Below are 26,488 nucleotides of genomic sequence, written 5' to 3' on the forward strand. Positions count from 1 at the left end.
CTAATCCCTAATCTTTGCCTGTCGTACCAGAATAAAACAAAAGAGACAGACAATAAGCCAGGGAGAAAGAACAGTCTCTGCGGCATAATGCAATACCGTCACAGCTGTGACAATATGTACGGTCAATTACGGTCTGAATAGGGGAAGGTATAAATGAAAATTAATAACTAGATCTTCAGAAAGAGAGACTAGATAAGACATTCTCATTTTACTTGCAAAACATCCGTCTTGAGCACTTTGAGAGTTCTTTCCTCATGTGAGAGTTATGACAGTACAGACTCTCTGGGTTTATTCAGGGGACTTTACCTGTGGAATGTTAACTGCCTTCATTTTTCTCCTGTCACACACTCTTTCTCCTCCCGCTGGCGAAACTCTCATCCCCTTCTCCATGCGTCAGTTTCCAGCACCGCTTCTGTCAGTCAAAGCTCGACCCGGCACCCAACGCTTTGACCCGCACCTCTCCTGAAACTTTACTGTGGCTCTGAAGCCTTTGATTGGTCACGTATCCTGCTCCACTTAGACCCCCTATACGCCTGGTTTTAATATGTGTTTCCGGTGACTGGATTACATTTTTACTTTTATCCAAAGCGACTGACACTACCGTTCAAAGGTTTGGGGTCAGTAAAAGAAATGAATACTTCAGCAAGACTGCATTAAATTAATCGAAAACGACAGTGACAGCTTTAATGGTTTTTACAAATGAATGCTATTTCAAATAAATAATGTTCTTTTGAACTTTCTATTCTTCAAGAAATCCAACTGTAGCACAACTGTTTTCAATGTTGATAGTATAAAATATTTCTTGAGTCAGCATATAAGAGGTATTTCTGAAGGATCTTGTGACACTGAAGACTGGAGAAATGTTTTGCCATCGAATAATACATATGAAAATTGAATTGAACAGTTTTACAGTTCCTGATGCATTTTTGATCAAAACAATGAGGCCTTGGTGAACACAAGACACATCTTTCAAAAAAAATATCTTACTAACCCCAATCTTTTGAATGGTATTGTACTGTACATTCAGAATATATGGCATTGCTATTAGAAGAGCTTTAGTCTTTATTAGAAGAACTTTAATCTGGACTCTTTGTTGCAGTTCTTTGCTTTTTTTTTTTTTTTTTTGTATTCTGATCTCCTAATGTGAGAAGAGACACTGCATGCTGTTTTGTGATGCGGTCACTCCATTTAATGAACAGTATCCCATTAATGATTTTACTGGATGGCATTTGGAATCTCATTTCACTCCCCAAATCCTCCCCCACATCTCTCTCCCAGTGTATTTTTCAAGGACGCTTAAACTTTATTTCCTCCCCTTAATTCACTTCTAGTCCTTATTAGCATACCTAAATGTGCAAATGTTTTTGAAATGTAATATACATGTTTTTCTGTGAAATATTAAAAGCATTTTGAGTAGGAGACCAAAAAGACCAGTTTAAAGTTAGCTGGTTGTCTAATGCAACTTTATGGAAGGTGTCAAATCTCGGCTTTAAAATATCAAGATACTATCTGGATTTGAAGTGCATGTTAATCCTAGGTGTAAATGGGGCCGTAGTTTTAGTAATTGACTCACTGCAATATGTGTTTGCATTGTTGTAGAGTGTTTTGACTTGCATTTTTAACGCTGGTTGATGAAGAGAATGTGGAATTTTTCATTCTTCAAAATCACTTCTTGAACTACATGCAAGATGTAGCTGGAAAAGGCGAGTGTGTGTGTGTGTGTGTGTGTGTGTGTGTGTGTGTGTGTGTGTAAAACAGGATGCTCATTGTTCTCTCCTCGTTACAAACAATCAGTTGGTCTTCTGATCCTTTCATGTCTAGTCAAACGGAATCTGATAATGAACTGCCACTAACACAGAGCTAAGAGTTCGTCACACATGCACCCAAACAGACACTGATGATGACAGGCATATCTGTATGGATTTAACAAATCGCATGCTTTATGATGCACTCAAAAGTGTGTGTGAGTGTTTTGTTATTTTGTGGTTGAAGAACCCCAAATTGGACCAAAAACTGAGGGACTTTTTTACAAACTTTCCCCAACAGCTGTAGTGCAGATTGTTTGTCATTGTCATGGTAGCAGTGTGTGAGGGAGCTCTGATCGCTGCTGAGATGTGTCATGCTGTGAGTGACGTGTGCTTCACACTTTGACCTGGGCATCCACACACACACAATGCCCAGTGTGTTTGTCCTCGAACAAAACAGGAAAAGACATCCACGCTTGGTTCATTCTCCTCCATGAATACATATAGCCGGCAACACGTTTCTGACTGAGAGTCCAGACGGTGAATTTAGTCCACTGTTCCTCAAGGAGTGTTTGTACTTAAAAAATCAAGAACAGTAGCTTAGGTTTATTTAGGAAAACTACAATGTCTTCTCAACAAACTCACACGCACACACTCGTTACTGTCGCAAACATAGGTACTTCCTTCTACAAGCACCAGGGACAAGCACTGACACATGTTTGCTGACATATTTTACATTTTACTGCATACACACACATACACAAAAAAACTGAGCGAGGTCACAACAGGAAAACTAAAGAATGTGCATCATTTCCACTGGTGCCCTCAGACTTCCTTCACTGTAGACATACAAATACCCAAACAGGCATTTAGTCATACACACAGAGGCATGTGGTATGTTATGAGCTGTGACCGTAACAATAGGCTTGAGGAAAAAGTGTGTCACCATGGTAAAACAACGGGTATGTTCCAGTCGGCCAATATTGGCCTCATAAAGTGGATTTCATGGAGTGCTTGGCCATTTCTAGTGAGATTTCAAAGTCCGAAGGACACTATAGATGACATAGTATGAGTATGATGTATGATTAAAATTGACATTGAAGGGGTCATCGGATGCCCATTTTCCAAACAAACGTAATCCACTGCGTCTTCAGAGGCTCAAATGTCGCGAGTAAATGACGAGAAAATTGTTAGCTTGAATGCACAGTAAGTCGCTTTGGATAAAAGCGTCTGCTAAATGCATAAATTTAATTTAATTTAATTTAAATGACGACTGCTATATTCATTATTACATCCAACACCAGAACACCTCGGTCGCCTAGGAGCCATTCTTGCCTACGCCCCTGCTCAGGCGGCCAAACAATGGCGGACTGATGACAAGTCACTCAGGGCGGGTCTAAGGTAAAATGCTGATGTCAATCAACAATTGTGGGAGGGGCCTGGGTCTTTGTGACATCACACAGACGGGCATTTGAGAATGGCTTGATATAAGGAAGAGGAAATCTTTATCATAATAAGGTGGTTGTGTACACACACTGCCAAAACACATTTCAGTTCAAACTACTCTTAAAAGTGCATGTCGCATCCGATGACCCCTTTTAAAAGTTTATTAATTCTACCTGAAATGGAGTATGTGAGCCCCTTTACTTGACATTATTATGATCATGGGTTGCATAGTCCTTTATCATTTAATGTAAGAGTTTTAATTTATATTCATTTAAGCATATAAAATATAATTTTCTATGTAAATATGTGTCTTTTATTTTTATATGAAACAATGATTTTTGTGTTAAACAATGTCACTTAACACATTTTCCATAGGAAAAAAACATATTCAGTGACCAAAAACTTGTTAGATAGCTAAAAAATGAAATCTACTGAGGAGCGTTTTGTTAAATATATGCACCACATGACGTTCTTTATCATTTTTACTGTTCTACAATGTTTAATTTGTGCTCGAATAAATCTGTCAAGTTCTTATGACAGCCACTTTTCAAAATGTTATATTACCAAAAACAAATTGGAGTAGAAATGTAATTATGTAATTGTAAAGTTGGTATTATAACTTTGTTTGGTGATGGTGAAAGATAATCTGGGTGATCCAGTATTGTAATCGAAATTTAGCATAAAGCCTTGATCCAGATGTGCACATGCACGTGTTTTTTGAATGTCATTTCAGGCTTCTTGCATAACAAGCTGTTTAAGGTCTTTCTAACTTCCTCCCCCAAAATACATCAAGGTGAAATATTTATATGTGGCAGAACTTTTTGCTTTTTACTTTAAATAATTTGCAAGACTTTGAAATTTCCTGTGATCTAGCACTGGAGTGAGACTATATATGAATATTTATCCAAAGTTCTGTCTATGATAAGCAAACATGGTTAAGATCTCTTTCTCTAAATACGAGTTCAAATATAAAACTTACCCAAAGCTGAAATACTTGTGATTTAAGATTTGTGTATAGAGTCACGAAAAGCAAAGATCGTATGTTTATTTTTCAGAAAGTCCCAGTAACTTACTTTCTCAGTATTTGATTCTTACATTGCTTGTTTGTGGATACTTTAAACAGTGACTGACATCAGATATCTGGTTGCCTTCATCCATGTGACCAGATCTCTCTTTCTGCCTGCACTGTATCAGTAATTCCTGCATTAGACCGTGCTGGTCATGAGTGACTCAGTGCTTCTATTCATTCAGTCTGTTATTGTGCACAGTTTACAGTTCCATCATTCCAGTTTCAACATAATTGTGTCAAGTGTAGTGCAACCTGTTCCTTTTAGATCAAATTTAATTTTCAAGTTCAAATTATTTAAATTATTATTTATTTCAGCGTTAAACTTTATTTAAACAATAGCTATAGCAGGTACCACATAGAAATGGCGTGAAACCAAAAGCAAAAAGACTGAACCTGCAGATATTTTTATAGGCCCACAATAAGTTTATCTTATTCTGTGTCTTTTACCAATGATATAAAACTCAGCACTTATTACTTTTTCTCTTTTTCCATAATGGCAATAATTTCATGTACTGAAGGATCTGTGCGGGTGATGCAATGTCTTTTTGCCTCTGACATGTTTGTATGAGCGTGTGCAGGTGCACGTGAGCACATGTTCAGGATTGTTGCCGTATTGCAGAGCATTGCATAACAATCTGTCAGAGATATTGATACATGACTCAGATTATCAAAGCTCTCTATCTCATCTGCATAAAGAAAAGAGAGACAGATGAAAAACTAAGATAAAAGAATGACTGATTTAGCTCTAGGTAGATGATAAGTAATTATAATTACAAAGATACTGACAAGAGTGACAGTTTTTGAATAGTGCATGTGCACATTTTTTTTAAAGCTAGACTGCAGCTCAGTGCGTTTAATTAAAGATAAATGTGTTTGCAACTTCTTTTCTTCTTTCTTTCTTAGTTTTTAGTTTTAGAGCCCCCCCCCCCCCCCCCCCCCCAATTAATGTGTTCATTTTCTTAAAAACTCTTTGAATATTGCACACATTAACAGTAGTACTTCCATGATCACTATAAACTTTTCCACAAAAGTGCAATTTTACAAATTATATGAATTCGTATGAAATCAATTGTATGCCAGTTTTAAATGTGAAGTGCATCATTATCAAAAGAATAATAATGGTCAGTCCAACAAGTTAAATAAGTGCACATTTGTTATTGGTATAACTTGAAGCTGTTTCTGTAAGAGTGTGGCTCTACTTAGGTTTTGGGAACCTTAAAAGGCTGTTAACGCCTCCTCAAAACATTTCAGAATCTTTGAGGAGACTGTGCAGGGAAAACTGGGTCAGCTGCTACTGTGAGTATGTCAGTAGATTTGGGGTTTATTGTCATTCTTTCTTTTTCCTTTTTTTTTTTAGAAACACATATACTGTGTAACAAATGATGACATCATTCTACAGGTTATTCTCTCTGTTTGTATGTTCTTATGAGGCACACATGCAGCACACATACATTCATCTTTTCCTTAGGTAATGGGGATTTGTTTCCTACTCTACAGAGAAACAACAAAAGCAAAGAAATAAGCAGGATTATCAAGGAAGAAAGATCCCATGTATGTTTTCAGTATGAGTAGGAGTTGATGAGCTCATCACATCACAAAACTGTCAAAAATTAGCAACCTTTTATTAAAATATTCCTGTCCGATTATTTTTTTTTACTAATAACCGATGTCATAAATAATGGCTGCATATTTTAAAGGGGATCTTTTTTATTATTAGGCTTAAGGCCATATGCACTCACATTTTTAGCAAGCTATTTGAAGCAAAATAAAAAGTAAATGGATTAAACAACGGGTTTAATCCATTTACATTCCCTTTCCAAAGTTTGGACTTTCTTTGTGAAAGATATACAGCATCATATGATGCAGGAGGAACTGGGATGAGTGTGAGCTGATTAATGGCACAGGTCTAAAAATAAAAACCTGAGAAAGGAAGGGTGGATTTAAGCTTTATATAAAGGTCAAGAGCAGAGATGAAGAGGATTTTTACACTCATAAAATTATTCTTTATATCTGATTATAACAGACAGGTAGTCAAGAGTAAGAAAGGGTCACCTGTCTGTGTACTAGATCCTCAGAGATACAGACCAGGTGTGCATATTTATACATAAACATGCAAGTGTGTTGTAAAAAAATGAATCAATAAAAACACAAAACTACTACCAGAGTGGAACCAGTGAGTATCTTAAGAGAGTACCATAAGATTTAACGTCTGAGTTGAGTTGTTCTGCCTCCACAGGTCTCTCTTAATGGTTTTGAACTGTAGCGCATGTCACATCAGTGTGAGTATCACTGTCGTGCTATTGGCAGCTGTTCACCTCTGTATCCAGGTAACTACGAGACACTTGCTGGTACCTTTGTTTTTCGTACAACAGACCAGAATATTATGTTCCATGTGAACACGCTTTTATAATATCTGGAGAAAGCTATCCATTAACATTCCCATTAATCTCAATGGCAGTTGCTCAGCTGGCCATATCCTCTGGAACCATACTAACCAGACAAACTTGGCAAACACAGTCAGATGCGCACATTTTTCATAGTGCCCTCTAGTGGTAAAATGAACTTTTAAATAGGTGCCTGTATCTCAAGTAAATTCATACCAGAAATGCATTTTAACCTTTAAATGCATTTTTAATACATGTCTTTTTGAAGAAATGGACTTATTTTCAGTTGTTTGTCAATGGCAGATTATTAAAAGTTTAGGCATTAGGATCTGATGATAAATGCTCTTGAAATTAACTGTATCTATAATGTATTTACTGTTTAAAAGTTTGGGATCAGTAAGATTTTATTTGTTTTGTTTTGTTTTTTGTTTTGTTTTTTTGAAAGAATGTTTTGAAAGTCTCTAATGCTCAACAAGACTGAATTTATTTAATAAGAAATGCAATAAAACTGTAAAATTCTAAAATGTTATTGTTAGTTTATCTGTTTTCTGTTTTAATTCATTTCTAAAATGTACTTTATTCCTGTCATGCTGAATTGTCATCAGCCATTATTCCAGTCTTCTGAGAGAGTCCTTCAGGGATCATTCAAATGGTTATTATTAATTCCTTATTGGTATCAATGTTGAAAACAGATTTGCTGCTTTTTGTGGAAACCATAATACAGTTAAAAAAAAGATATACATATATATAAAATTTGAATAAAAAAAAAGAACAGCATTAGTCATTTGTAACAATATACATGCAGTCTTTACTGTTACTAATGATTCATTTAATGTATCCTTGCTGAATTAATAATGTGTATATAACAATAGTACAGGTATAGTTGATCATCATAACCTGCTCAGATGTTGACATAAACATACTGTTCAGTCAGCAGTTGCATCAGATCCGCCTCTGGATTGCTTTTGATAATATTTCGCCTTATTTTTCATCTCCACTCATTCCAAATCATGGTTTCTGTATATGCGTGAATGAGCTAAATCTTTACATATTTGAACCTACAATGTATTGTTCTGGTTTACATGATAACATAAGCCTAAAAATAAAATGAAAGAGTTGGGTTTAGAGCAATAGACTGATGTTTCTGAGTGTGCATACCTGCTTTGCATGTGTTCCTTGGGTTAAACAAAGTTTTTTTCGTCTCCAGAAGATGGCGCTGTGTGCACAGTGTAGAATTTGCCAAAAACTTCTCCAATGATTTAATATAGAAAATAAGACAAGAACACACAAATGTCTATTTAGTACACAAACTCAATCCCAATGCCTGCATGGATGGATAGAGGAATGATTATACTTGTAAGCGCATTCTCATTATTTGAAAGGCTAATGAATCATGTTTTCATTTAGATCTAATAATGTCAGCGGATATGTTTGAGGGTTGGTAATGAGTAGTTGTGGTACTGAGTTACAACCATTGCTGCTGCTCGCTAGCATTGTATTTTAGATACAACCAGCAAGGTTGACCTTTGCATGACTATGTTAACCAGTTTGGACTAGCATGTACTGTACTGTATCTTCGTGCTGATGTAAGCTGGTCTTTCTCTGGGCAGTATGGCCACACACTGCAGCACACACAGGAAGCCATTAGGAGTCAGTTTAAGTAGACACATACATCTGTCTTCTTTCTCTCCATTTTCCCGATTCCCTTTCTTTCACACTCTTTGAAGACCACATGAGTTATATCTTATCCATACCTCTTCACTAGCCCTCTTCTACCTTTGTTCTTTCCCCTGCAGCAGTTAAATAACACGGTGTGTGGAAGGACACAGTTTCAGGCTATTTGCAGTGTGTGTTAGTTAAACGGGCGCTCTTGAAGTTGTCAGTAGAGTGTGTGCTGTTTTTCATTATGGAGTGGGGTGAGCAGAGGAATGCTCTTACAGCACTCCCCACTCTTTCAACCTCTCACCCTCTCATTGCCCCCTTGTTTCTCTCTTTGAACTTCCCCTCTACTCATTTTGCGTCTTTCATGTGTTCTCCGCCTGTCGCGCTGTGTGTTTGTGTGTGCAGCTGTGATTTCTTAACATTCATATCTGCATGTGAGGGAATGTGTACAATACCTAGAATTTAAAAAAGAAAAATGCCAAAAATACTATACATAAGTACAAACATTGCCTTTAAGGCAACAAATTAAAGTAAAAATTATTTAAAAATTTGCTTATCCTCAACTTTCTTTGTTATGCCAAAGTCAAAGTGAACTATCCCTTTAATACAGACCAACAAGGTGATTTCTTTTAATTGTGTTTAGTCTATTTGTTAATTTTTTTTTTTTTACTTAAACATTAAAAAGAGTGAATATGAACACTGAAGAAAGATTGTATAAAATCAGTTATATTGAGCCATAATAGCATTTAAAATTGTCACTCTAAAGTTTGAAGTTTCTTTTTTCTTCTTTATCCCAATACGTCCTACTTTGGATCTTTTGGTGATGTTATGCCCTTTTGTTCCTTCTGCAGCTTTTGTTCGAGTGTGTGTGGCTGAAACAGACTGTCAATAGAAAGATAAATGGCAAATCTTTTTCAGCACAGATTTGTCTTCTCTCCGTCTGCTCTCATTCTGCTTGTCTTTTCTTTTTCTTTGGTGAGGTAGATCTTTTGATACTCTTCACTTACAAGGTCAGATAACTAAGTCACTAATCAAAAACTTTATGCTTGCTTTTCTGAACAAAATCCCCTTCCTCAAACACGCACACAAGGACAATAAAGGCACATAAAAAGAAAAGATTGCCATTGACCTTCAGTGAAAAGAAACAGGATCAGAAGTTTGTTGAGTCCTGCATAGTATAAAACCCACTTACACCAATAAAGTCTGACACTTACCAAGAAACTCAGAATAATAATAATAATAATAATAATAATAATAATAATAATAATAATAATAATAATAATAATAAGGGACATTTACGTCATTATTATTCACTGATAATCTTCAGCTCCAGTGAGCAGTTAAGATTTTGGGTCAGTATGATTTTTTTTTCTTTCTGGAAGAAGTCTCTTATGCTCACCAAGACTATATTAATTTGATCAATAATACATTACAACATCAATATTGTGTCATATTATTACAATGTAAAACAATGCTTTTCTATGTTAACATACATTTAAAAATCAAATTAAGTTTGTTGATGGCAAAGCTGAATTTTCAACAGCCATTAATTATTCCTCAGTTTCACATGATCCTTCAGAACTCATTAAATATGCTGATTTGGTGCGAATGATTTTCTTATAAGTGTTAAAAACAGTTAACACTCCTATATATTTTTGTAAAAACCATGATGCATTTTTTTTTAGGGTTGTTTCATAAGAACACCATTTATTTAAAATAGAAATCTTTTGATACATTAGAAATGTAACGTAACGTATGTGGTCACGGTGACCTTTTGTTCTGTGAAAACCTGCATGAAAACAAATCCTAGTTGTATCCCACTAACAAAATAAAATATTTGTTAATAATGAAATGATTTCCCTTTTTGACCTAACTATCCCTTTAAGAAAGTTCTCCAGGAGTCTGTAAGATAAAAAGCACATTCTAGACATGCTGTACTTATCTCTCTCTCTCTTTCTCTCTCTCTCTGTGTGTGTGTGTTATTCCAGTTATGGCATCTGGAAGGGCAAGATTGAGCATGCAAGAGATACAATCCTTAGAAAGTACTTCAGTGTCCATCACTTTTCACTCCTGCTCATACTCATGCAGACAATCTTAAACTGTGGTAAATGAAATCCCAACAGTCCCAAGTGTCTAAGTCTAGCAAAGTCATGAGAACAGGAAATGACCTCGATTCTGATTTTGCCCCCATGTGTGACCTCAAGCAAACAGCTTGTGTTTACTGTTCAAGCAAAGAGCAGTGGACCTATGTGTGGTGTTGTGAAAGTGCTACATATTTTCAGAACGCCTATAGGGACACAAGGGGGGAATATCCGGCCATAATCCTGATGCTCAGACTCAACAAGGGCTGAATTGAAGTCATTTAGTGTGATTCTCCGTTTGACTGCTTTATGGCACTGGGCTTGTTGTCACCTGAGGAGTTACGGGAGTCAAACAGAAGGGGTTGGGCAGGGAAGCATTTCAAAGCAGAGAGGCTGAATGGATAACAATAGGCAAATTGAATGGAGTTGAATTTCTGTGTATCGAGCTTCAATGAAAGAGGCTTGATACTCACACAGATGCCCCAACAGGTGGTGCGACGTGTGTTTTTGCAGATACTGAGACCCTGATATTTTCCTTCCCCAGAGATGTTAAAGGGATAGTTCACCTAAAAATGAAAATGGCACCATTACTTATTCACCCTTATGTCTTTAAAAACCTAACCATACAGGTTTGGAATGACATGAGGGTGAGTACATGACGACAGAATTAAAATTTTTGGTGTACCACCTCTTGTACACACCTACTGTGATGTCACTCCATATGTAACCTCTCAAGAACTTGTTTAATTTAACATTTTTTTAGTCATAATCTCTAATTGTTGCTAGTAAATCCCTTGCAAATAAGTGTGCATGTGTCTTTGTGTCCATCTGTTCTGCTGTATTCCAGCTGCTTGACCCACACCCTCAGTCCTGGCTCCTGATTGGCTGGTGAGAACCATGTGTAGAGAAGCTAGCCCAGGCCCCTTATGAAGATTCACATCTAAAACCTGGACTGGATTTTCTTTAAGACTGGAATAGAGCCTTGATTGGGACTGCAGTGTTTTAATTTGTGTCGGTCTTGCATTGATCCTTGACACAAACTGTTTAATGGAATCCATTCAGCCATGCCAGCTTATAGTAGGACTCACTGTCCATTTTTGTTAGAAGACAACACATAGTTATTGGCACCAATCCGGGATATCATCTGGACCGGTTTCAAACCTCCAGGCTCTGGCCAAGCCTTTTATCTCACAGACACATTTGCTTTCGCTTAGCACCTGGACTGGTTTTTCAAAATTCCTCAGTTGAGGGACTGAACTGGTTTGTTGATTGTGGTTGCAAGGCAGTTGCATTTTCAGAAAATCCTGGAATTGTTTTGAGCCAACAAGTGTTCTCCATATGTTTGAGTGGCCTTTGATGTTATTTGTGTGTGTGTTAAATGAATTCAATATGATTCAAATGGCTCATCTCAAAAATCTGTGGAACGATGCAAAGGTTAATATCATTTAGAGGTAAAGTGCCCTATTTGTACTTCTATATCACTCAAGGGGACAAGGTTTGGCTGAAAACCATGGCCCTGTTAGCCCCTGCTGGTAGATGCCATACTGTAGCTTTACCATCCAAGCTGAAAAATATACTAGATGGAATGTTGTTTTTCTCCCCAAGCAACTACTCTTATAGTAGCCGTTTTACCAGTGGGTGTTTTAGGGCTCTTAAAAGCATGACATTTCTGTATATTTTCACTGCCTGTCTGCTGTCTGTGCCATCACAACTCATAAATGAAGAGATTTCAGATCGCATGCTTCTGTAGGCAGGTGCCATTTAGATGAATAGGAATTGTAATGACAGGCTTTATATTCACCTCGAAGCTCATCATCAATAATGGAATCTAATTTGAATATAAATTCTAATTTGTAGGGAAATAGAATAGGTCCGAAAAGAAAAGAGAGAGGGAATTGTTTTAAAGCAGAAGTCCAAACCTTACAGCAGTTCTCATTCCCAAACAAAATGATTTCATTGATGAAGTTTAAATTTATCATGGTTTCCTCACAAATATTAACCTGCTTAATAAATGTTTCTTAAGCAGCAAATCAGCATATTAGAATGTTTTCTGATGGATCATGTGACACAGAAGACTGAAGTAATGATGCGGAAAATTCAGCATTGCTATCACAGGAGTAAATTATATTAAAGTTACAGTTATTTTAAATGTAATATTTTAAAATCTACTGTATTTTGTTATCAAATAAGTGCAGGCTTTGTGAGCAGAAATTATTTCTTTTTAAAACTTGCCTTTACATTTCATGGAAGTATGTATTTACTGCTTTGAATTTGATGATTTAAATAAACAATAATTGTAGTACAGTATCAGGAATGATTACATCAGCTCAATTTAAATGTGACTGAGAAATATTCTTGACAAGTTCTTATGTTCCACCTTCTCCTGATCCAGTCCTGGTTTTCACACAAACTCTTCATACAAACTTTTTCTTCTGGCTCTCTCTCTGTCTTCAATGGCATACCTCTGCCTTCCCACTACTTAGAGACAGAGTGTGTGTTAGAGAGAGAGAGAGAGCACATGTGGCACTGAAGAGCCTTTTGAGCTTTCCCCCTCTTAGTGAGAAATAAAGCAACAGAGAGAGAGAGAGAAAGAAAGAAAGAAAGAAAAAGAAGCTAACTTTCCCTCCTACAGTTGGACTTTTCCCAGACTTGAGTACTGGAATGGATTTCCTCTGATACTTTGGATGTCACTGCACAACTGTGGAGTTTATGCACTGAAGGGATCTTTAAAGTTCTGTTGACTGAGCGTGTGTATGCGAGGCGTGTGTGTGACAGGAGCATGCTAGGAGCTATGTCAGGTGTTACACGCAAAGGTTCTGGGAAACCAGGATATTACTACAGACTCCTGGGTAGAACGAGGCTACAGAGACAGCGCAGTCGCTCCAGGAGCAGAAGCAGAGCCACAAACAATAGGGGTAAACATCTTGTTCTAACTTTACTACATTGTTTCTGAAATATTCCCTATCTCCCTTTAAAATAGTTTTATGTGTTGCTAATGGTGCAGTGTATATAAATATATCAGTAAATCAGTATTTCCCATAACAGTTACATTTGTCACACTTGCCTGCAGTATGTTTAGTTGGTGTGTGAGATTTCTGTTGCTGCCACAGTAGTAAAACATCATAACAGCCCGTCTTTTAGAGTGCAACTGCCATAAACATGGTTATTACAGCATTGTTTATGGCAGCACTCTTCTGGGTACTTCACTTTTTAGAAAAGTTTTTTTTTTATTCTGAATAAGAACATCATTGAATGAATGAATGAATGAACTTTAATATAAAGAAATATAACTCACTTTAATTTGCACATTTTTAGATCTAAAAAACTGAATACAAACACTTCCTTTTTAACTATGAACCATTTTAGAGTTGCTATTAATGTGTTTCTGTTCGAATGTTGTTTTGTTGTGTGTGTGTGTGTGTGTGTGTGTGTGTGAGTATTAATGAGGAAAAAAATGTGAGTGATGCTCCGATACTGTCTAATCACAGTTTGTTGGTTGTCGAAAGTGTGATTCTTTGCTTTAGCAGTGGGATTTTTTTTGTAGATTAAATTTATGAAAGAAGGTGGGTGTCTGTTTTTATATGTCATTAAAAAGTATTTGCCATTCACATTTTTAATATAATATCAAATTTGACAAATGTATGTATTCATAACGAAGATATAGTACTGAGATGTGAAGTAAAGTGTTAACTTCAGTTTCATAGAAATATTGTATAAAGCAACATCAACATGGAGAGATCATGGTGGCCCCATGTCTGTGGACTGTGGCTGTTTTGACGTTCAGTACAAAATCATGTTGTATTTAATGCAAAATGTTTTCTTTTTACATATAATTTCTGAATATTATGTTTATTTCTATCTGATCTTGAATAATTGGAGCCACTCTATCAGTTTAGTGTTAGTTGTAACACCTAAGTATCACCGGATAAAATCACAGAAGCCATAAAGTTAGTTAATGAGCCCTCACGCGAGAGGGTGGAGTGAGCGCCTGTTTGTGGAGAAGTGGATATTATCAGCCTTAACTTTACAGTTTCACAACAAAACAGGTGACCAGCCACGAGTATTGAACCTGACACTCCAAATGAGCTCTTACTCACACAATTTTCCAAACCAGTCAAGCAGGAAGTCCAGTACTTCAGTGTGGCCCAACAAGCTTTCTCTCTCTCTCTTACACACACGCTGAGTAATTTCAGATGTGACGGCTGAGAATGGCTTCTTTAAACTCTCATGGCTATCTAGGCTCATTACACAGGGGGTCGATTGAGATCTTAATTCAGTCACTGAGAGAATCGATTCGTGTAGTTGATGAGGTGCTTTGCGATGGGGCTTTGTAACGGCACAGCTGTTTTGGGGACTTGGCAGGCTCAAGGTGACATCACTTGTGGTAAACTTTTAAAGTAAAAGGTTTTTTGAAAACAGAAGCAGTGACATAAGAGAGGTTCTAAAATTTAGGATAGATGTCTTGCTTGAATGATAATGATATGATAATGATACTTTCTGTTCAGTGACACGTGGGTTTTACTTTATCAAGATTTCTGTTTGACGATGAGAGAATCAGGAATTTTCCTGTGGGATGATTGTCATAGAAGGTTTTGCATGTTTTGTTGGGTGTGGATCTACTTAACTATCAAGCTGTATGTTAAAAGATCAGTTCTTGTTTACAGTTCTCTGCTTATTCATGTTAAGTAAGGATAATATTGCAAGGTCTATTAGTGTTGGGTGATATGTTCCAGTGTCATCCTGTCCTATAGTCAGCTTGTGAGATCTCCATGGTATGGCTAGAAGCAGCCTTACTGTTTGTTAGAATAATCTATGAACTATACATATCTTTTTAGTCAGGTAGCATATGGATGTTTTTTTTATATTATTGAATTTGTATTTAAAAGGATAGTTCACCCAAAAAATGAAAAGTCCCTCATGTCGTTCCAAACATGTAAGACCTTCATTCATCTTCAGAACAAAAATGAAGATAGTTTTGTTGAATTCCGAGAGCTCTCTGACCCTCCTATAGGCAGCAAGGATCCTAAAAACAGGACAAAAGAGTAAAAAGCACATTTTGGCTATTTCATGCAATGGTGACAAAAATGTCAAAATAGGCTTACATGAGGGAAAAAATGCGAAAAACCGAGTTCAGTATTCGGCCTTCGGGCCACTGTTTCATTATGTTCAGCTTTGGCCAAGAATTTTCATTCAGTGCTTCCCTAATTGTAAGCTACTAATTATAAAGCATACATCTCCTCAGTTATTCAGCAGAAACAGAAAACAATTAAATAGCATTTACATTATCAAAAATCATCACTGATGTCCGGGAATTTATGCATTTTTAAAAATCACTCCAGTTATAATCAGTGAAACAATCTCTTATGCTTACATTGCACATACATCTGCACTTTGCTTATCATGAGAGAATTTGCATGAGAGCAGAATTCAGTCAGCAAGCACACATTCAACAACAAAACTCATCTGAATGCCTGTAATTGGCCAGTGCCTTCATAAACTCAACAGAATCAGGTGTGATTGGTTATAAAGCGCAACACTGTAAAAACATGTAAAAAGAAATATGATGGGACAAATAAGGCCTAATATTAAAGAGATTATATCAGCATAATAATAGTAGTAATAATCGTCTTGATATCATCTAGGGTATCAGCCACAGACGATTTTTCTGGCTATCATTTTCTATCGGCACAGCCCAAATGTCGATGTGTGCATGGAACATCACTGTTACTCTTACTCCTACCATTGTTATTATTATAATTTTGTTATTATTGTTATTATTTCTTGTTTATCTTGTCCTCCAGTATTTCAAAGAGCCGAGTAATAAAAAGTAAAACATACACACTCATTATTCTCATGTGAAGGTGCACGTCACTGGTGGGATCATGCAAATTGAGTGTACAAGAAACAGAATTATGAGCTTTGTTATCTGCAGTGCTTGTTTGGGTTCTGCTGACTGATTGCTTATCAGTTCATGCATGACAGAAGATGGCAGCACTTTGGATCTGAATATTCAAATACTGCACCATTATGAGGTCATGGCACCTCAATGAGCTCAACCCTATTAAACAAACAATTACACATACACACACACCTCACACGGGGTGGATAAACGCTCATACTTTAATAACCTTGTTTAAAGGGTTAGTTCACCCGAAAATTAAAATTAGACAATAAATTACTCACCTTGAAGTCATACGAATCCAGGGTGTTGCACTGCATCAGTCCATGAGCAGTTTAATAAAAAGCACAGCCATTAAATGTGTCTCACACAGCTCCGGGAATCGATGATTTTTTTGTAAGAAAAATATCCATGTGCCGGTGAGTCTCGTGAAAACCAATGTTTGTTAACAGGAGCAAAGGAAAACCAAAGAAAAACAGAGGATGGCTTATATCGAAATCCTCCGACATTCTTCTTTACAAATCCTAATTTTGTACTTCTAATTAGTGACATTGTTTTGTTTTGATCTCTCTGCTGCGTGTCTTGGTGTGTCACTTCTGAGCGGTGCATGCACAAAGCTAATGGATGAGCTTTTTATTAAACTTCTCATGGACTGATGAAGTACAACACCCGCTCAGTGGCACCAAACAGCTTGAAAGATCAAAGACAATTTTTCAAATAACTCCAACTGAATTCTTCTTAAAGAAGAAATTAATATGTACCTAGGATTGACTTTAGGGTGAGTAATTTATGGCTTAATTTTCATTTTTGGGTGAACTAACCCTTTAAGCACATGTTTGAGAACATTTATAGGACTGGAGAGCAAATTGTAGTGTATGTATTCATGTTCAGCACAGCCAGCTGCATGTGAGTGTTTGTGCAGTGTCCTCTGTCTAGCTCTCCCTTCCTTCCTCCCCTCTGTACATTTTTGATAATACAGCATTACATCACCACTGTATCAGCTGCTAAATGGACAAGCTGTGAAACACGCACACTGACACAGCTGTGTGAGTAATAACCTGTTCTGGGAACAGTACAACAGCAGCTTTTCCCATACTCTATGCGTTTTGCTATGCTATGGTTTTTAATATCTGATTAGGGAATGCATGGGAACATGATTAGTGGGCTTAGCAGTGACTGACAGTTGCATGCAGCTGTGGTTTTCACATGTTTGCTCTGCATTATCTCACAGGAATGTTATGTCAGAAGATTATGATGGAGAATATGTTGTATTGCTGATGAAGGACAAGTTTCACCATTTCTTATTCTAGATACGACCAAGATTAAAACTGGGAAATTGTGTCACATTGTTGGAGCTGTAACACACTGGGTAATGGAGTCAGGGCAGACAACACTTCTTGAGCCCATTCTCACCTCCTCTAATCAACATTTCCTATCTACTGCTGTGTAGGTGCATGTTATTTGATGTTAGGGGTTGGTAGCATGTCCAAAATCTTATATCTAGGGTGGCCATTTATGCCATTTATACAGGGTACGTCCTGGGGAGGATTTTTATATTGCCTAAAACATCCAAAGTAGTTTGACCAATAACATGCAGTTATTATGTTTTGTACATAATCGACCAATCGTGGAGCATGAGAAGATGGGATCTACAGAGAAAGAACAAAAATGTTTGTTCGTTTCGGTCGACTTGAAGCACCGCTGTGCACACCGATCATTGCATGACACCAAAGTACCGCTCTCTGCTCTGCTCTCTATAACTCTTGTGAATGTCAAACAGTGATCGATCTGCACAGTGCAAACAGCCAAAACTTGGATATTTTAGGCAATATAGAAATGTCCCATAAAAATGGCCCGTATGTTTACCCTACTTATATTACGATATGAGTAATTTTATTTCATGGCATCATAAATCACAACATAGTTATTTTTAAATAAGGTCTTTATGATATAAAAAAATATACAATAATTACGTCATTATTCTTGTCACCAGTGTCGATTTCACAAAAAAACGAATAGTAGCAACAAAAAAAAAAAGAAATGCTACGTACATTGTATAATCAAATCGATCAAATCACTGCATGTTCTTTACTGTGTAAATTAAATATATATATTTATTCTCATTAAAGTCAAGAGTAATGAGGGAGTTTTTCTCTTTCCTTTTTTGATTAACATGAATAACAGACAGCAGGAATTTTAGACTGCTGTCACTTTAAGAGCTCCCCGGATCCAATATACTATTGCACATGTGTTTTCTTTCTCTGCTCTTTGGCCTAAATTACTGTTTATGGGGGTAGTTGCAAAAGATGGAACTTTTACACATACCAATGTGTGTATTTAACCATTCAAGGTCTATAAAGCAAAAAAAAAAAAAAACATCTGTTCAATACTCCACATTATCAGAGAACTATCTTCACGTGTACACACCTCTCCAACTATGGTTATGGTACAGAGCTATGGTTTAGTAAGTTACATTGGGGCATAATGCTCATGTGGGAAATAAGAGGTTCAATACAGCTCACATTACTTTTCAATTCATACCTCTTCTCATCATCATTTCTGTCAACTTTGTCTTAGTAGTTGGTGCATGTAATTTGATGCATTGCACCATGGTACTATGTGAACAATGTGAGGTTAAATCTGGCTTGCATCACTTTTGGAAACTTTTCCCATTTCTTCTCCCAGTCGTTTCCTGTCATCTCAGAATTGTTGTCACATCTCTACAAAATTGTAGCTTAGCAACTGGTGGATGTGATTTAATACAATGTGCTGCAGTGCTCTCATAGGTAACTTCCAGTTCCAGAATCCGGCTCCCAGAATTTTCCGATTCCCACCTCTTCACTCCATCATTTCCTGTAATCTTTTTACAATTCATAGTAAAAAACAAAAAAAAAACAAAAAAAACATTTATAATCAGAGACAGGTGTTGAAGCACATCAAATGTGTTTTGTGATGTGGAGACATAATCTGATATGATTCATTTCTACACCCTCAACATGGATTAGTTCATCATACTCTGTTCCGAGAAGCGAGGAAATGCTGTTGCTTTACAGAATGCTGTGGGGAATGTTGATTGGTTTGAGGCGGAATTCTGCTGGAGTTTCCATTAAACATCACCTTTCATCTATTTATGGAAACTAGGGTAAATACCACTTAAAAAAAACAGTATGTCAAAAAGTTATCTGATAAAAATGTCAGTAGTTTTCATAGGGTGTGTGCACGTATGGGTTTCAAAGTTACAAGTGTAAACTTTACAACAGAAGATCTAGGTCAGTCTGGAAAGTCAAAACAGACAACGGAAGAGAGTGAAAAAATGGAAAAAAAGAGCTTGATGAAGGCAAGAAAGACAGGAAAAAGAGAGAACGAGGGAGCTGAAAGGACAACAGAGATAACCGTGATTAAACAGGCAGGGAAATGGAAAGCTTTGCCAAAATGGTATGATAGCTGAATGTTGTGTTAGTCGGTCAGTCAGTGAAATATTTTTAACTAGTCCATAGTTGTGTTAGTGACTTGCTTTAGTTGGGTCTCTAAGTGTGTTTTATGTATTGGATTGTCTGAGTTTTGTTCAGCCTTACAGGTATGTACAAAAACAGCTCATTCTTTTTGCTGTGCCTCCCACACACATTCACACTCTCTGTCTCTCACTCACATTTGATATCTGACCAACCAAAAAAAAAAAAAGATAATTTGCATTAGGTGTGTTCAACTTCTGTTTGTTGATCTTGTAGTAACTATTGGCTTGAAAGAGTTGTAGCTTCAGTTGTATCCTTTCCTTTTTACCTTAGTGGAAGTGGTATTTCAAAGGATCTGGGCCAGTAATATAAAGGTTTCAAGTTCACTCTGTAGTGATGAGCGGACACTGAGATCACAATTCAGCACTGAGCGATGCCACTAAATCAGATCCTGCTCCAGATGGATTGGCCCTGTTATTAGTGTTCTGAAAGTTGTTTTGGGCAGAAAGCATGTGGTGAGTGGTTTGTTAATTGGATTTGCTTCAATCATGAGTAGTCTGACATACCGCAGACCCCTGTAGAGAACAGATCGAGCTCATAATGTGCTGCCTCGCTTCATCTCTGACTCTTTTACTCATTATGCACTACTACTGTTGAATTGTTTAATCCTCTGCACTGCATTGCATAACAAATGGTCATTACACATACAACTACCCAAAAGATATAAAGTCAGAGAAAATGTAGAAAAGGGGCCATCTGACAGATGAACTGATTTATAGTATAATGTTTTACTCTACCATTTTCAAAGAACTGATAGGTGTTCATCTCTTTTTGCGTATGTGTGCACTCTTTGCATGGCAGTGAAGTCATTCAAGCGCAGTGAGCTTTAGGAGTGGATGGAGAGAGTGTTTGATTAGAAAAAAAGGAACAACACACCCATTGCATACAAAACCCATTCATATGGTTGTTTTAAGGGTGGCCCTCATATTTGCTGAAGTGCTGAGATCACATGATAATGTGCCACTCATCTCAGTAATTCTGTTGTTGGGCTACTGTCCAGTTGCAGAGCAAACAAATCACAATTATTCTATGAAGTAACTTTTGCTTTTCTGTGACGTAGCCTTCACACTTACAGGTGTCAGTGTTTTGTCCAAGACCACTGTTGTATAAGTTGATTAGGAACAAAGAAAAACATACATGTGACATATAAATTATGGGCTATTATAAATGAAACATTCATACAATACCAAAAATCATACCATATGTTATACATAAAGTTGCTACTGCAAAGTGAGTACAGCAAACTGTGAGAGTTCTTATGTTTGCTTATTTCTTACTCCTAATCATGTACAGACTACCTTTTTAAAAGTTTGGGATGAGTGCTGTTGTTGTTGTTTTAATAGAAATGAATGCTTTTGTTTAGCAAGGATACATTCAATTCATCAAAAGACATTTATAATGTGACTGACACTATAAAATAAATATACAATAATGAATTAAATATTTATTTAGTTATTCCAAATTGTATTATATTTCATAATATTACTTGTTTCACTGTATTTTTGATCCAATTTTCAATTTATTTTTTTCCAGAGAGAGAACATACTGTAAAATGATGATTTAAAATGATGAAGATCACACTGAAAGGATCTTTTAACTCATTAAAACGTGTCAATAAATTTGTGAGGATATTTTCCATGGTTTGGACTTTATATTTATGAGTACAGTAATCCAGTTTGTCGGCATGTAACAGTGTGTTTCAGTTCTTAATGGAGTGGTGTTTTATGGAGTTATTTGTGTTCGATCATGAGGCATGTTCCGTAACTTCACTCTCACTCAGGAATGTCCTTTACAGGAAAACCTTGAAACATTGTGTCCCAGCCCTCAGCTCAGGAAGTGTGTTTTATGACCCGTGTGTGTGTGTTTGTGCAGTGATAGTTGGTCTTTCTTCTGTAAGCGAGTATTCTAAGACTGGCTGAATTCTCAGCAGGTCTGAGATGTGGTTGCTATGGGAACAGCAAAGCAAGGCGATTGTCCTGTATGAGCGCTGGGAAGGTTGCTGTCAATCATGGTGTCAGAGAGGACTGCCAGGTCTAATGGAAACACATGTTCAGCTCAAGGTGTTGGTGTTGGTGTTGGTGTGTGTGTGTGTGTGTGTGTGTGTTGTCTTGTCTTATCTTCTTGTCTTATTGCACTGTTCTTAAGAGATTACTTCATGACACTGGTTGTAATTTTGTTTAAATTTGAAATAAAAAATTAAATGTATGCAGATGCTTCTATCAAAAGAGACTTTTTTACCTAACAAAAGACAACGTTTTATTTGTTTAGACAACGAAAGTCATTCAACAGCAGACACCTTTTTATCAGCATCTAAGGATAAATGAAATAAATTGCTGTTTGACATCTCTGACTGAAAAACACGACCTCTGGTGAAGGACTTTTTATTTTTATTTTTATTAAAGTCAAAGTAAAACTTTGCACAGCAGTGAAGCAGAAATGTATTCAGGTTTAAAAGGTTTTTTTTTTTTTTTACTAATTAGTCACTCTTTACCATGGTACAGTCTTTCTTGACGTGGCACCATAGTAAAAAAAAAAAAAAAATGTTTATTTAAATGTTGGAGTTTTCTATTTAAATAGTGGAATAAATTAATATAATCATATTTAAAATTCTAAAATGTGTATTTAAAAATAATTGTGTGCCATGTTTTGTCAAATACTTCATAGTAAATAAATTATAATCATGCATATTTAAATGTATATGAAAAATCATTTAGTCATATTTTTGTCAAATAATTTTAATGAAGTTTAATGAATTCATTTTCTCAACATGGCACCATGGTAAAATAAACTAAAAGAAAAATGTTTAATTCAATTTTAATTTAGAATATTTCTATTTTAATAGTGAAAATATAATCATATTTTATATATAAAAAAATGAATATTTAAAAATAATTTTGTGCCATATTTTCTCAAATACTTTGTGGTTAACGCAAAACAAACAAACAAGCAAATAGATAAATTATAATGTATATTTAAAAAAAAATGTTTTCATGTTTTTGCCAAATACTTTTAATGAAATTTAATTAAGTTTAATGAATTAATTTGACCTTTAACAGTTCTTTATTATGATAATTATAATAGCAGCCCTGTTTGATGCACATGTATGCAGTGTAAACAGTCCTAAACCAAAAAACATCTGACATGTAGTTGGTGAATAAATAACAGATAAGTAAATGTTGTCTTATAAGACCTGTGTGTGTTTGTTGGTATATTTGTGCATCTTTTTTATGTTTCTCTGCTTGAGCATACAGGTGGTTGACACTTGTTAGCAGGACTGAATGAAACCACAGTGATCATCACCCTAATCTAGAACCACACACATATAGCCACAAGGACTTCAAGCAGATGCTCGCTCTCACTCTCTCACAGCTGTGTTCCTACACATCTTCTATCTTTAACAAGCAGACACTCACACACTGAGAGAAAGTGAAAGCCATCTCTCCCAGATCAAACTACGGCTCCTCGCTGTTGAATTCTCATTACACATCACCACCGGGCTTGACGGAAACTGGTTGACTTGATTGAAGTTTAATAATCCGCTGTTGAAAGGGTTTTAAGCAGGATAATGAGACCTTTGAACTTCCACCTGCTTCTTTTTCATTCATTTTTGTGTTTAGCATTTTAAAATCTGTTTTGAAAATGATCTTGATCTAATGTATTTAGGCACACTAGAATAACCAGACATCCGGCTGCAGCTTTCCTCTGTAACATCCTAGTTTTTTTGTGAAATAATACCGAGTGGTGTAATACAGAGATTTTGGTAAAACCCTACCACTTTATTCAGTTATAATTATTTACAGCAAGCTTGCATTACAATGCACATAATGAATAATTATAATGCATTATACCCATCAATAATCCTTTATAATGCATTATAAATAAAGACTTTAAGTAAAGTTTTACCAAGGTTTTATGTTGTTACCATTTGTCCTTTGTCTATTAATTATTACATGTTTGTTGCTAATAGTGTATTGATTATTACTAGTTCGTTATTGAAAACTTGATGGAAGCGGATGTCTTTCAGGGTCAATCATCATCATCTTTGTGCTATAATTTATAACAGGGTGTCTCAGATTCATCTCAACAGTTCATAAATGTGACCCTGGGCCACAAAACCAGCCATAAGGGTCAGTTTTTTGAAAACTGAGATTTATACATCATCTGAGCGCTGAATAAATGAGCATTGATGTTAGGTTTATTGTTAAAATCAAAATATTGAGAAGATCTCCTTTAAAGTTGTCCAAATGAAGTTCTTAGCAATGCATATTACTATTCATAAATTAAGGTTTGGTGTTTCATGGTAGGTAATTTACTAAATATCATCATGGAACATGGTATTTACTTAATATCCTATTGACAAATGTTTGATGACTAAATTTACATTTGTATGACTGATAGTTGATAGTTCATATTCAGTTCAATTCAAGTTTATTTGTACAGTGCTTTTCACAATACAAATCATTGCAAAGCAGCTTTACACAAAATTTTAACTTATATTTTAAATTTTCTACTTTATATTTAGTAGTAGCTTATCTGTGGTGACTATGTCCATATAGCAGAAATGTACAGTAAAATTAATACAGTTAGTTAACGACATGTTATCATATCTCATAGTTGCAATTATCAAAATACACAGAGCACCATTTTATTTCATAGATAATAATATAGGCTAACTTAATGATTTTTTTTTTTCTTTCAAAATTCAGTTTACATTAGTGCACAGTTTTCCAGAACTGTCCTCCAGTGTCACATGCTAAAGGTCATTTAATGTGTTTTAAATGACTTTTGTGTAATTCTTTATATTTTGGGCCTTCAAATCTTCGTGGAATATTTGTAAAAAATGGTATAATTGTATGCATTACAATGTATTTATCACACTACTAATATGTAAGTGAACTGCAAAAAAAAAAAGTTATTTTTTAAAAATAACTAAAATTAATATTAAAATTATTTAAAATGGTCTAATAAATAATGTAATGAATACTTTCCATATAAATGTAAATTTAAAGTACAATCTTGCACTTGAAGACAGCTTATGTCCACGTTATTTCCCAGTCCACACAACATACCAGAAGGTTGAAATTTGGGAAATTGTGTGAAACGATGCTTGAAAAGAATTCATACTCCTGCCCCCCCTCTCTCTTGGTGTGTGTGTGTGTTTGTGTGTGTGGTGGGAAATTGAGTTCTGACTGAAGACTTTGCTCAGGCAGTGTCTTGGAGGGGGATCAGTGTGTGATCGTGAGATCAGAGCAGAGCACTTAACATAATCGGTTTCTAGATCTATGTACCTATCCTGACACTGATTGAGTGAGGCAGGCAGCCAGGCTTTACTTTTTTCCCTGGATGTGAATTCTGAAGGGCAGGGAGGAACAGTGGGAGGATTTAAGAGCTTTGTATACTGAGGGCACAATGAGATTTGATGACTTTATGAATGAGCTATTAGGACATCTATGCAGGGATGCAACCGAAATTATTCGGCCAAAAATTGCAACAAAAGGTCTTTCGGTGTTGAATAAGTGTGATTAATGTGTTTGATGATTAAAATCGCGAAATACCCTTAAAAAATTCAATAAACTGCAGAATTTTATGTTTTCGAATACACGAACGAATTGCATGTATTCCAAAAGTGCTACATTAGCTCACTGCACCAGGATTCCGAAGAAGTCCAAAGCACAAGGAAAATCTGCACTAAAGTAATTATTCGTCAGTTGCTCAGTAACATTTTTATGATTTTTACAAGGCATGTAACAGTGCAATACATGCAACAAACATCTTCCCAAATTCATAATGAGAATCATTCATAAAACTACTGTTGTCAAAAAAAAAAAAAAAAAAAAAAAAACACTGAGGTCTTCTGGTGGGTTTCTGCCAAAATAAAAAGCAAGAACTCCATCAACATTAATAAATGTTATTACTTGAATTTTACTTTTGTTCTGTAAAATACATAAAATTTAATAAAAATAAACAATAAAAATCAAAATGATAATTAAAACAATAATTACTCTATTAATACATTTATTATAGCATTCACACATAGTGTACAGACTGGGACCTGAAATGTTTTCTGCTCAGCAAGGCTGCATTTACTTGTACAGTAAAAAAAAACATTCCAGATTCGAGAAGGGGGTCTCAAAAATGGCCAAAAAAATACTTTTACTAACTTATTAATATTAAGTTAAATTGTGTTTTATTAGTAAAATGTATGTTAGAATGTAAAAAAATAAAATAAAAAGTGTTCAGTGTTAAGTAAATATTTTTAAAGCAAATTTTGGCTTTTTAATATATATATTCATATTCATTTATTATTAATTTATCATTCTTTTTTTTTTTAATAGCAAAATGGGGAAAAAAATAAATAAATAAAACACGTGTTCCGTATTTGGCCTTTAGGTCAGTGTTTCATTTTGTTCAGCTTCGACCAATAATTTTTTTTTCGGTGCATTCCTACATCTGTGACATACAACTCTTACATTATGAGTGGATGAATGGATGTGTTGGCATGGTGATTGTTTATGTGGTATCTGCTTATTTGATTACATGCTGTGAGAGTCTCACAGTCTACATCCACACTTGGACAACATGCTGGGATTTTGTGCATGTGGGTTTATTCTTCGCTATTATAAAGCTATATATATATATATATATATATATATATATATATATATATATATATATATATAAAAACATCTT

The 26,488-nt window shown here is 35.7% G+C and overlaps 1 protein-coding gene across 4 annotated transcripts in view; it reads left to right on the forward strand.

The window, feature by feature from the left end:
• Positions 1-26,488, forward strand: part of LOC127957628 (disabled homolog 2-interacting protein) — a 128,178-nt gene that overhangs the window by 38,361 nt on the left and 63,329 nt on the right. The window contains exon 1 of one of the 4 annotated variants that reach the window (XM_052556251.1): positions 12,879-13,302. The exons of the other annotated variants lie outside the window; for them this stretch is intronic. Coding sequence (XP_052412211.1) covers positions 13,167-13,302 — 136 coding nt within the window. The 5' untranslated portion in view covers positions 12,879-13,166. Of the gene's footprint in view, positions 1-12,878; positions 13,303-26,488 lie in introns of those variants that run through there. 4 annotated transcript variants of the gene reach the window in all.

This window comes from Carassius gibelio, chromosome B5 (genome assembly GCF_023724105.1).
Source record: "Carassius gibelio isolate Cgi1373 ecotype wild population from Czech Republic chromosome B5, carGib1.2-hapl.c, whole genome shotgun sequence".
Lineage (NCBI taxonomy): Eukaryota > Metazoa > Chordata > Actinopteri > Cypriniformes > Cyprinidae > Carassius > Carassius gibelio.